At 41.7% G+C, this 13,177-nt stretch overlaps 1 protein-coding gene across 9 annotated transcripts in view; it reads right to left on the bottom strand.

The window, feature by feature from the left end:
* MAP4K4 (mitogen-activated protein kinase kinase kinase kinase 4) overlaps positions 1 to 13,177 on the bottom strand; it is a 143,998-nt gene that overhangs the window by 42,369 nt on the left and 88,452 nt on the right. For all 9 annotated transcript variants that reach the window (XM_072337787.1, XM_072337831.1, XM_072337806.1 and 6 more), the window contains exons 6-12: positions 11,567 to 11,657; positions 9,900 to 10,030; positions 7,887 to 7,941; positions 5,568 to 5,646; positions 3,417 to 3,592; positions 2,658 to 2,730; positions 1,971 to 2,181 (exon numbers count right to left, since the gene is read on the bottom strand). In XM_072337787.1, the coding sequence (XP_072193888.1) occupies positions 1,971 to 2,181; positions 2,658 to 2,730; positions 3,417 to 3,592; positions 5,568 to 5,646; positions 7,887 to 7,941; positions 9,900 to 10,030; positions 11,567 to 11,657 (816 nt within the window). The remainder of the gene's footprint in view (positions 1 to 1,970; positions 2,182 to 2,657; positions 2,731 to 3,416; positions 3,593 to 5,567; positions 5,647 to 7,886; positions 7,942 to 9,899; positions 10,031 to 11,566; positions 11,658 to 13,177) is intronic.

Raw genomic sequence — 13,177 nt, 5'->3', positions numbered from 1 at the left:
ACTTTAAGAACAATATCACATGTAAAAAGGAACCTTTAGAGCTCATCATTGATATCAATGACTTTAAGGGAACCAGGCAGAGGTTACTGACTCAATAAAAGGTAATAGCTTTTTTCTTTCAAACTCTACGTGGTTTACTGTATAACCTTATTCAGTAATACATCAACCTACATTACATGATGTCTTGTGGTTGCTGAAGTTGTTAGTTCTGCCTTGTATTTTAAGAAGCAGCAAGACTGTTTTAAACATGACTTCGAGGTAATTGCCTTTTCTTTCAGATGCTCAGTAACTTATGATTTCTGCAGCCTCCCAAATACCATTCAACCCTGTGCAGCAAACAGGCATATTGCTTTGTTTCCCTTATTAGGAGCTGCATTTCCTTTATTTTAAAATGAAATTCCAGATTTTAAAGTTTGTACTGATTACTAAAGTTAAATGGCTTGGGTAATTTAATTGTAATACCCCTCCTCAGCAAAGAACTACTCCCCAGAGAACCTCAGACATTAAAGAGGCATTTAAAAGAACTTACTGACTCCCAAATAAGCTCAAGCTTTGAGCAGATGTGGTATCTCTCACCCACACCTGACAACACACATTTTTTTTAAGAATATTGTCATATTGGCCCCTTGTTTTCTTTTTATAGTGCCTTTTTGTTATCTGCTCCCCCTGCAAAATTGCTACACAGCCAAAGTCTAAAAACAGCTGGATGAGCAATGTTGTTTATCTTGGCAGTCTCAGAAGGGTGGGGAAGAAAGAGAGAAGAAATGGAGTTTATATATCTCCCCCTTCTCCCTCCTCCTGGCTCTATGTGTGGCTGAGCGTTTGCTACCAGTCCCTTCTTATAAGAGCGCTGAACTCACTGGCACACTAAAAAGGAGGGATAAGGAGCATAGCGTGACCTGGAAAGCCGTTTGGAATTTTCTGTAATTTGTTACATAAATACATGGCATGAAATTTGAAGTCAGGATGCAAATTAACATTTGGTACTGGTTGCCTCCTTGTTAAGCATTACCAGGGTTTGGAAAAACAGACTGGGTGTAGTTTTTTCACCATTGCTAAGTGAACAGTAGAAACAGTGACTCAAATAAGAGGTCATTTAAGGACAACTGGATTTTGATCCTGCGTTTCCTGCAGAGCCATATGATTGGTTTAACTGCAGCTCTCATGCCCAGATTTGACTGAAGAGCTGTTCTGAAATCTTTTACCTGTGAAGCTCACATTGACTACTCCATCCATGTAGATATAAACACACAGAAAAGTACAATGCAGCAATACTTTACATGTTCATTTTTTTCCCCTAATCTCCAGGTTGCACATGCAAACTGCATACTTGCCTTATTACGAAAGTGTGATTGAAGTATTAAGAATTTTTGTACAGTCGTAAATTTAGCATTGATTTTTAAATCATACTTATTAATCTGTGTCATTAATCTGTGTCACTTGTAGTCATTATGCTACTATGCGTGAGGGAATAGTATATGAAAAAATGGGTTTCTACCTAACATGAATGAGTGTCAAACACAGCTGCTTGAGAAAGTTTTCCAGTGAAATTCTAAGCACATCACGGCCTCCCAAAAATCATTTTGATGCACTGCCCAGTTTAAAAAAATAGATCTGCATAGTAATGATGTCTCTTGTTCTCTGCAGCTACCCTAAGTCTAGACATGTTGCCTCTTCTTTGGAACAGAGACTAAGGCCCAGCCTTCCCCAGATACTTTCAAACAGCTAAGACTTTGACTCCTTTTGCTTTCACGGGAGCTCCTGGAAATTCAATACCTTGGAATACTGCTCACATTCATGTAGGCAAACTTAGGTTTAAATCTTCTGTTCTACATTTGCCAGCGGATTTGTACATTTTCTTTCCTGAGATGTTCTGGGACAGCAGAGAACAATTTCTATATGGGCATGGGTACGGGAAACACAAGTGGAAGAGGGGCTCTTGCCCCCAGGCTCCAGTCTCCTGTCTCTACCTCTTCCAGCCGTCTCCTTTGCTCCTTCTGCTGCTCAATGCGCTTCTGTCTCTCTGCCAGTAGCTGCCTCTTGTACTCCTCCTGCTCACGGAGCTGCTGCTCTTGCAGCAGCTGCTGTCTCCGAAGGGCTTCGGATCGTTCCTTGTTTTCCTGCTGCAGCCTCAGGAAATCACGTCGGAGGGTTGACTCTCCAGGCACATTGACAATGGAACTGCAACAAAAGGAAGTTGAGGCCTCTCATACAAAAAAAAAAAGAAAAAACTGATGGGCCATTAAATACCTTTTCCAAAGCAGGGAAACATTAATAAAATATATAATGATGTTAAATTTTAATCTCATTTCTTTCAAAACGACACTGGATGCACATCAAATACACGCTCTCAGTGGAAGGCGTGAAAGGAGGCCAAGCGAAATATGGACCAACTCTGACATACTGGAGCCCCTGACCAATCACAATTGCCATAAAACTCCTTCCATCCAGAGCTCTCTGGCTCGAAGCCATACAACAGGGAGCTTTAAAACCTTCAGCAGTCACAGAAGAGGCATTCAAACCCTTTGGGCGGTTTGTGTGGCTTGTGCATGCATTTAATAGAATACAGAAATGTAGCATGCTCTTGATTTACAGTCATGGGCATTTAGACTCGCTTAGCATGGACTGCTCAGAACCCCCCAAAGAGCAATTATTACCTTGGCTCTCCTTCTTGTTCAGGCACTTCCTCCTCTTCTTCCTCACTTCCACTATATTCATACTCTGTCTCATCTAAAGGAAAGAAACAATGACCTAGATAGTGCTTGTCTTTAATTTCAGGATAGTGCAGACTTGAAACATTGCCTTACTGAACCAGCTCCTAATCCCTTAAGTGAGAAGGTCCATCTCAGACCCCAGGATTCATTTACATGCATACACAAGCCCACCTTCCCACACAGGTAGCAGCAACACAGTGCTTTGCAGTAAACTTCTGGCATGAAGTGTCTGAATGACACCAAGTTCTGCACATAAGACTAAACAGCTGGGGAATCTTGGCACCAGCAGAACAAAGAGAATAGGCTGCCTGAGACATTTGCTTCATAGGTCTCAAGATGCATCACTTCTTGAGTTTGAATTATGGCATCATTCCAGAGATGAATCTACCACAGAACAAAAAAGGGAAAGGCATATATGCCAACATCCTCCTGAATATTTGTTAATGGAAGAGGCAGCAGTTCATAAGGGAGTAAACACAACTTCTCTGAAAATGAGATGCTTGCACCTGATGTTTTCGCTGTATAATGACAGAACAAAACTCAAGAACTCGCTGAGAGTCAAGACATGAATTAAAAAAGAACCTCTCAGGGGTACGGGGCTTTTTTTTGAGCTTTTCTAGCAGTGAGGGTTTAGACCAAAAAGCAAGACAAAAATACCTATTCTTACTAATTTGCAAGACTGGACTTTTAGAAGCTGCATACCTTTCTCTCCTCTCTTCTTCCTGGTCCTGTCTATATGGTCCTTAAGCTGGATTCGGACTTGTCTTTCATTTGGTTGGTCACGTATAAATGGATGTTTCAGTAGTTGCTCTGTAGAAGGTCGCTGCATGTAATTCTTCACTAGACAACCTTCTATAAAGCTGAAAAACTTTTTCGACCTGAGAAAGCAGGAAGGAGAAAGAAAGCAAAACAAAACAAGATTACAGCTGCAACTCAGCTCAAACATCTCTTCCCATTCTTCCTCAAGGCCTAACTCCTTTCCTCGAAGAGCATCACATCCCAGAAGATGGTAAAAATGTTGTCTGAAAGTGTGCCTCCAAAACAGAGCCAAGCGTGCTCCAGCTGAACACTGGGCTGGGCGGACACAGGGCAATGCCAACATACCTGCAGTGCTTTGGCACAGCCTTGCAGAAATGTGCCCTCTTTCACAGGCATAATTGCCCTGAAATGCAGGCTATATTAGTGAAAGCAAATCATGCAAACCCAGCTCTGCTACTTCTGCGCTGGAGCTGGCTTGCATCCAGCTTGCTTGGAGCACAGGCAGGGCAGCTCTGGTGTGTCTCCACCTGCCCATGCTATCTAAGGGCATGTCTACTTCAGACGAGCCATGAGGAAAGCCGCAAGAGTTGCTGCCAACACTGCACTAATGCAAGCAGCGCCATGCATGCTGCTGCTTTTACAGGCACCTGGGCTCACTGAAACGGGTCTATAATAGCTCAAGCTTATTTATTTTCTACCCAAAGACCCGCACAAAGCAGTTCTCACAGAACACGTGATATTGAACAATGCTGTCCATTCAACACCAGCACTTGGGGGCAGATTCTCACTGGCACAATTTAAGGGATATAAACAGAACTGAGTTCCTACTGCACACTGTGTAACGTGACAGGGAATGGAAGTCTGTCAAGCTGGGGCACTGCCATTCTCAATTTGCACTTAATCTGAACTCTCAAAAGAGGATCTCTCCAGACAGAAGTCACCAAACAAGCTGCTCTGCAAAACGCCAGCAAGGAAAATATTCACAACTGTATTTTTCACCATTGGGCTTATTTTCTCATAACCTGATTATTGACTGCAGTAAATAACAACAGATGAGTCACAGCAGCCCTGGCTTTGGCCAGATTCACTTTTTGATTGCTTGGTGCTCTCAAGGTGCTCCTGTGCTTGGGTGGCAAATACTTCTATTAACCGGCTAAATGCAAAATCAACAATGGTTTCCATCCATTGCTTCACTTTCCCAGTGCCACGTAGGAGGCTGAATTCAAGGTAACTTCACTTTTTTCTGTTATTACTCACACCTAGAATGTTATGACTCTGAATAAAAAGGAATGAAAAGGTTCAAGAAACATTCGTACAAATACTTTAACACATGCAGAAACCAGATTTGAAAGAGGGAGTGGGATACCCTGACAGCATAAGTGCATAAATAAGTCAACCCAGGCAAAGACCAAGTTCAGCAAGCAAACCAAGCTCATATTATGTCGATTCTGAATAGGCAGGCAAATCACTATTTTGACAGGATCGCAGCATCCTGCGATCACATTCAATCTATACAAAACCTCTTTCCAGGGAGTATTTTCATTTCATACATGCCAGTCATAACCAGTAACTGTGAGGAAATCCTCCGATACTAATGGATTCTTCTCAGCTGGCAAGAAGTGTGCACTCAATTTCAATCGTTTACAATAATTACAACAAAAAGCCTTCATTACTTTTAATAGCTCCTTTCAACTTAGCAACTAGTACACCATAGTGCTGCTCTGCTTCTGTGTTTTGATACACTGGAGAAAACATACTGCTTATTAAGAGTGCTGCAGGAGTTTATTTGTTAAAATACAGTTCTATTTGTCACTTTAATACTGATGCTGCTCTGTCGAGAAAGAAAAAAAAAAACATCCTTCATTCTTATTTTCACAAAATTTGGTACCATATCTCTGGGACAAACAGAACTAAACAAACAACACATACTTTTTATTTTACGCATTGATTCAATGGCACGGGAGACAACAACAGAGTGATTTTAGGTAATGAAGTGCCCTATGGTTCTGTGGAAGCGGTAACAGAACGGTAAGCACTGAGATAAAATACCATGGCTACAACAGAAGATACAAACTAGAGGCAACGTATACATACCATTTCTTGGATTTTAACCGTGGCGGAGGGTTTCTGGGTATCAGAAAGAGTGCCCTCATGGGATGCATGTCACAGAGTGCTGGAGGACAGAAAACAAAACCAAACACGAACATGTAGGCATTTGCTTAGTTGCTCTTTGTCAATACCATGGCTTCAGCTCCCAAAGACATTCCCACAGTCCCCACTGCACATGAAGGAATTGTAGATAGCAAGCCAGCCAGATGGAATTTGACCAAAATAACAACAATTCTGCAGTTCAACGTGCTAAGGGCAGCCCCAGAAATCAAGGCACAGATTAACCTTTAGAATCAACCACAATGGGAACATTTGTGCACAGCCCTTCTCTGTTTCCAAGATATCTAACTTCAGTTTTGCTCAAGAGAATACTGAAAGACAATGATAACAGAAAGGAAGGTAAACAGTTACTATTATATATAAATTCTTCAATTGCCCTCCTCTCCCATTACACAAACAATTAAAGCAGGATGCCTCACTTTCCCTCTCAAGACTTGAAGCTTTATGTTCCCAGACCTGCAGATTTTGAAACATGGAATTGTCAATATAGGGAAAAAAAATAAATAAATAGAAAATATTCCCTGCAGAACTGCACTGTAAACCTGAACTCCCTTAATTCAGAGGGCATGGAATCGGAGTCTGGAATTTCTGTTGGACAATCTTTCCTGCTGCTCTGGAGCAAAAGTACTATGGCAGAGATGACAGAGCAGGAAAGGAGGCTGCCCAAGAAAGGAAACTGAAAGCAAATCCTCCATTTTGATTATCTTCCAATGGTTGACCCCTTGCACCACCACTTCCAGCTCCAATGATCACTACAGGAAGAGGTAATGTCTTCCAGGCATTAGAAATTAAGGACAAACAGATGGACATGATAGGAATTCAGGTTTCTGAGACAAGAGGCCACAGTGCTGGTGGGGAAGGCTCTTGGATGGCCATGGATTTTACTAGATCACCAAGTTCAAGGGCAGACTTTTCAGTTGCCTCTCGAGGAGCAGGAGGCAGACCCCACATACCAGTGGGGTTCAAAGCAAGAGCTACTTAGCATTAACACAGGATTTTTGCTTACTTTCCTAATGTCCCTCTTCTGATTTTACATGAAGAGGAGGCCAAGCTCTGCTTCAGTGTGAAGATGGAAAAATATCCCTGCCCAATTCCAGGCTTACAAAACCCACTGAAACAGCTATTAATTGAGAGCCTCCCAGGCAACTCAACGCTCTGAACAAAAAGGTAGTGCAAAAAGGAGGTCAAGTGGTAGCTCAAATGCTGTTAACACAGGGCTGGCTGAGGTGCCCTGGGAGCAGCTCTCATATGGGCATTCATGCAAACTTGCCATCAGAAAGGAAAAAAAAAAACAAACCCAAACCATCAGACCTCCTACAACGTGAATCCAAACAAGAATGTCATGCTTCATTTTATGAATTTTACATTAACAACAGCAACGATCTGGCCGAGGCTGCAAATGAAATGACTGCTTTTTTTCTGCTAGGAAAATGTCAATACTTCATTTCAATGCAGTCATTTCAAGTTTCAAGCTGGGCTCTTGTGTGGTGGTGGCGTTTGTTTACACTTAAAAGGAAATTAATATTGTAGTTTACTCTTAAGTACTTTAGCCGGCTGTTTTTTTTTAAATCCAGAGCCAAAGCTGGGAGTGGGGTAAGAATATTTTCCTCTACACTAAGGATTTTTTCCAGGTTTCTCTCTCAAAAATCAACATCAACTCATGAGTGCTCTCAAGCAGCAAGAATAAATAAAGTTCAACATTATGTGCTGAAGATGGATTTACAGCTTAAGTCATGTCACTTCCAAGGAAGATCAACACCGCCCACTGATGAGATGAAACAAAAGGAGAAGCAGCGTTACCCTTACCCAGCCTCAGAGAAAGGCAACACAGAAAAGATTGCTACAGGTGCTTTTTTCATTACGGTCAAATTTCTCAAGGCTTCGCTGTACCTCTCCCTAGCTGAGGTTCCAGTATCCCAGGCCAGACCATACACAAGCTGGGACATACTTCCAAAAGACAGTATACTACCCATAGGAAGGAAGTCCAATGCTTGATTAGCTTCCAAAGATTCCTGCTATAGAAATTAAATTACTGCAGTCTGCGCTGCAGTGCTTAAACACTATATCAAAAGTGTTGCTATTTAGGGGATTTTATATTTATAGGGCAGGCTAAACCAAAGAGAATAGAAATAACATGAGGACACTTTCAGAAACCTCAAAACTAGGTTTAGATTACGACAAGCATCTCTTAAGTATACATTTCAGCTTTATTCAGCCCACTGGAAAAGCACACATATCACTTACGGGGAGCTCCTTCTGCCATTTCTATGGCTGTAATGCCGCAGGACCAGAGGTCACTCTGCATAAAGAGAGACAGACACCATATGTTAGGAGGTGGATTTACCCATTCAGACAGTAAGAGTGCTACTTGCAGAGGCCCTGTAGGTGAGGCTGTAAGGAAATAACAAGGTTGTTTAAATAATAAGCTTCTTTTTTCTTTAGCGGTATCACAAAGTGTTCCTTGCCATATCGTACACATTTATACATGAACGTATCTGCATATTCACACAGCGCATGCAAATGATCCTTCCTAATGACACATGAATATATTCGCATTAGGACAAACAAAAATACGTTTGCCCTAAGTCTTAAATCTACAAAACAACATAATTTTTCCTTGTTCCTCCCTTGTTTACAAAGGACCGAACGCTTCCCTGTAATAAACTCACAGAATACACACTTGACGTTCCCCCAAGTAGAAGACAAAGAAAACGAATAAAAAGGACTAAAAAAGGACTAAAAAGGCGTCACCTCTGGAGAGTGCCCCTGGCTGGAAGCTAACTGCACTTGCTCCTGAATGAGACCCAGGAGGCTCAAATGCAGCTGGAAATGTCCAGGCAAGGAATGGAACCAAGAGATCCCTTATGGGGAAAAACAGTGGAGGAGGTTTCTGAAAGGACTACAGCCAGTCCAATGAAAGACCTGTTCTTATGAAAAGCCGTGTTCATTTCTGGCAACAGTACTGATTTTGAACACATGAGTGAAAACTGATGAGCAAACAAGCTCTTCTGTACGACAAGCAGAGAACTTCTAACGGTCTGGCAATTTCACTTTCAAGCTCAGCAGGGAAATCATTTCTCTTGGTGCAAACCTTCAATCTAAGCAAAACTGCACAGCCTTCTGGTCTTATGGAAGCTTCAACCATGAATTTTCTAAAGGAAGAAAAAAATAAATAACTAAAAAGGACCCCTACAGGGTCCATCAAGAACAATACATGGGTGTGAAAGGAATCCCTTTTCACACTGCTGCTCTATGACTTCAGCAGAGTGTTCTTCACCTTTGCTAGATCATCTACTAATCCCATCTGTAAAGATCTAAAGCACTGTTTTTATTTCAATGTAGATGTAAAAAGTGATTAAATCAAGAGAAATACAATCAACATGAGCAATTACTCAAAAGGCATAAAAACACCAAATCAAACCTCCTGTGTTTCATTTGGTTTTTTAAATAAGTCTACACATACCAATATCTAACATCACATCAGTCTCAACAAGTTGATATTCAGCCCTAATATTCAGTATAAGAGGCTAATGATTGCTTTTTCAATCTCTTCGTTGTCTTTCTTGGTTAAAAGTCTGAACAATAGCATTAATCTAAGTGAAGACTTTTAAGAAAAACTTATTTTCTCTTCTTTATTCTTTCTTTCTGCTTTCATTAAAGCAAGCTGAGAAATATCTTTAAGACTACAGGATGCTCTGACTAGAGAATTTTAAACTCTGAATACATATATGTAATATTCTTAGGGGTAAAGCAAATACCATCAGGCCAATTAATGGTTTTGCAGTAATTAAATCTTTTATCAAGATGCATATGCATCTAGAAATCAGGAACAGACATGGTGTAAACACCTCCTCCTGCCTTTCACAAGCTCTCCAGACGGTGCATCTATTTAAGGCAACACCTAAAATGCATTGTTCTGGGTTATTACAGTAACTGGGGCATATTCAAACACAGTTTATAGTAAAAACATTATACAAATTGAGAACACAAGCACCTTCAGTTAAACTCTTCTTTCTTTTTTGGCCTTCCCTGAGTACCTACTACACACTGAAGTCGATACCTTAGGAAGCTAAGATAGTACAAATCATAGCAATGAGCCATGTGCACCCATAGCAAAAATGTACCTACACAAAACAAAATTACTCTTACAAAGCACAAGTCACAAAAACTGCTGGCATTCATGGATGTTCATAACGCAGTGGTAAGCTACTGTGTATTCATTTCTGTATTATTTTTCTGTTAACATGACTCTCTTACTCTGTAATCATACGTAGCATCTGGATTTTCATCACAGGCAATAACTTCTGGAGCCATCCAGTATGGAGTTCCAATGAAAGTGTTTCTCCTGCCAACTGTCCTGTCCAGCTGAGCGCTCACACCAAAATCCACTGCGAGTGGGAAAAGATTAAAATAAAATCAGAAGGGAAAAAAAATGCAGTGACGACTTTTGTATGATGATTTGGAAATAAAACCAGGTGAATATTCCACGTGGGAGGACCATGCTGAAGAGAAACATGATGATTCATACGAAGGAAGCCAACTCCTTGTGTTTCACTTGCAATGTGCTCAGGCCAGAAGCCCATGAAGAGACACAGCGGGATCTCTTCACCTCTCTCCAATCTGTCTGTGAAGCATCACCTCCCCAGAAGGGAATGTATGGCTGAAAAAATAACCACCTTGGAGGCTGAGGAAGGACTATTCCCTTCCTAACTGGTAAAGCTAAGCACAAGACTGTCTACACAGGCAGACTTGGCTTCCCAATGGTACCTTCCATGCTATGGGAAAACCACATGTGAACGAGTCTCCTTTTCGGCTGTCCACCTTTTTTGCTCTGAAGCCGGACAGCAAAAATAATTTGTTGCTCAGTGAACTGCTCTCTGCTCCATAATGCACAGAGCAGATGCATCATAGGAAGGAAAGATGATGATTATTCAGGAGGTGATAACTTTGAGCACATCTGCACATGAGATGCAACAAAGACATTTATCTCATTGCGGGAGATTTTCCCTCCCTTCACTTCTCCTCACTCCCAGTTCCACTGGTGGGATCACATTCACTACAGTGATATATGCCTTTCCACACCAGAAAAACTGTCTCACTAGGAAGGCTGTCAACTTCACAGAATCCATCATTCGAGTGACACAAAGTGGTAGAGATGAGCTCTGTGGGAGCAATGGCTCAGGAGCTACTGTGCTCCACTTTGGACCAAAAGGAGGAAAGCTCTCCAGAGAACTTCCTCTTCCAGCAGCCAGGACATCTTTCGATGCCTCGTGCTGCAGGAAGGTGTAATGGAAAACAGAAGGGATGTGGGCTGGGTGGGAGGCCTTCAGCATGGCTCTATATTTAATCAAAAAAAAGGTGGTGAATGCAGTGTGATGCAAACACAGGAGGTTAAAGTGTGCAGTAACTGGAAGAGGCAGATTAGAGAGAAAGAAAAAGGAGACTGTCCACTTGCAAAGGAGAGAAGAGCCATGGAATGAGCATGGTTTTCAGCAGGCATGCCAGAGGTGGAAATGTATTTTGAACTTCATGCCACTGCTCCCTCCAGAGCACCATCCAAGTCACATTGCCGTGCCCAGAATCTGAACAGCAGGTGCTAGTTTTAATTAAAACCAAATACCGGAGTGATTCCTATCACCTCCTGAGTCTAGGATGAAGGGAATCAGAATGAAACTGTGTCACGCAAAACTTGATGTAGACACAAAACCATTCACTCATTAATTCCGGTAAGAAGATCCTGAGTGAAATGCAACATCTTGCAGGAGAAAATATGTCTGAAGCTTCAATCCACATGAGAGCAGTGGCAGAGTGTACATGCGAAAGAACACATTACAGGGCTCTTGAAGAATGAAATTAATTTGGGAACATCAGGAAAAACAACAAAGGCTAGATGAATCAGGAAGCAGTTGTGCTTGCCTACTTACCAAGTTTCACTTCTGCATTCTCTGTTAACAACACATTTTGCCCTTTGATATCTCTGTGAATCACATGGTGGGCATGAAGATGTGCCAGCCCCTGCAGTAGGGAAAAGAGAGGAAGCAGATAACAATCAGAGTTAGGCTCTTCATCCAACAGCAGGCAATCCATGCCTGTAGCCCGTGCTTTGGTGCATGGCTTTGTGCTCAGCAGATACATGCAATGCAATCCACAGGAGCCTTGTAGCAGCACACCACCCGCTCAGCTTTCGATAATTGAGCAGGGAATAAGGCCCCAGGTTGTATCCATGCTGTGCATACACACAGCTCAGCATCTACACTGTGCAAACACTTTTCAGCTGTCACTTGGAGGAAGCTCAGCAACCAGAAAGTCTCAGTACAATTATGTTGTGATTGACAGCGGTGTCAGTGTAGTTGGTGACATCCAACATACATTGGATCACACTTAAAAGGAAGGGAAATTTAGTCCAGGAATGGGGCAGAAAGAACAAAGGAGGAATCAGCATGATGCAGGTATGTCTTCTGAGATGGAGGAGGGATGGCAATAGGCTAGCATTTATATTGGAGGGTGATGGAATATTGATGGCAAAAAAAAAGTGCTTTTGCAAAGATGGAGAGGGGTTCTCTTATCTATCTTGACCTATCTTCCATAAATATGAAGGCAGATAATTGTTCCTTAAGAAAAAAAATAAAGGAAAGAAAAACAACAAAAAAACCAAAACAGAAAAGCGAGCATTGTACTTTCCAAAGGAAACAAAACCTCCTGGCATACGGTGCTTTTTGTTGAGACAGCACCTGGATTCATGCCCCAAAGCGTTAGCCATGTGGAGGGAGGGTCGGAGAAGACATATGTTGCATTCTACTCCCTAATGTAATTGGTAAAACAATAGGCAACCCTCTTAGCAACTGCTTGTATTTTGGTTTCTCCTCTGCACTCTGCTTGGAAAACTGCAGTCTCCGGTGGGATCATCTTGCCTGTTTGCACTGCCCTCACAGACTTCTAATGTTTTATGAAAAATAAAGCAATAGAACCTTTACAGCTGCAAAAGGTTAAGAGAGTAGTGCTTGCTGGAGAGAAATATTTTCTAACACATGTTCTTCATTAAGTGATCATTTATCAGTTTGCCTACATAACCATTGGGCTATTTTCTTTTTTTTTAAAACACTTAATGAGCAGGACAAAAAATATACATAATCCACAGCTCCTCCCTGCACATGTTACAAGGTAACAAAATGAACGGTTCATGTCCTTGGTACCATTCACTGGCTCTTAACACTAAGCGTGGCCTTAATTGTTGCAAGAATGTAGGCTTTTCTATGGCTTTGCACAGGATACTTTTCAAAGCCTTATGCGATGCTGCCTCAGCCAGGAAGATAATCATATGAATCATATGTTCTCTCTAGAGTACAATCTGATCTTACTGGAAAAAATACATTCAGGCTCTTGATGGGTTAGGATGTGACCAAGGGGCAACAGTTTGACCCTCCTGCATTTCCCAGGTAAGTTCTCTGAGGTCCCTCTGACCGCATAGGGATGCATTCAGGAGGCTCTCACCTGCATCTCAACCTGCACAAATCTTTGGCACTTTAACTCGTTCA

Source organism: Excalfactoria chinensis, chromosome 1 (assembly GCF_039878825.1).
Source record: "Excalfactoria chinensis isolate bCotChi1 chromosome 1, bCotChi1.hap2, whole genome shotgun sequence".
NCBI classification, from domain to species: domain Eukaryota; kingdom Metazoa; phylum Chordata; class Aves; order Galliformes; family Phasianidae; genus Excalfactoria; species Excalfactoria chinensis.
The sequence above is the reverse complement of the archived record's forward strand: the minus strand, read 5'-3'. Positions and strand labels throughout refer to the sequence as shown.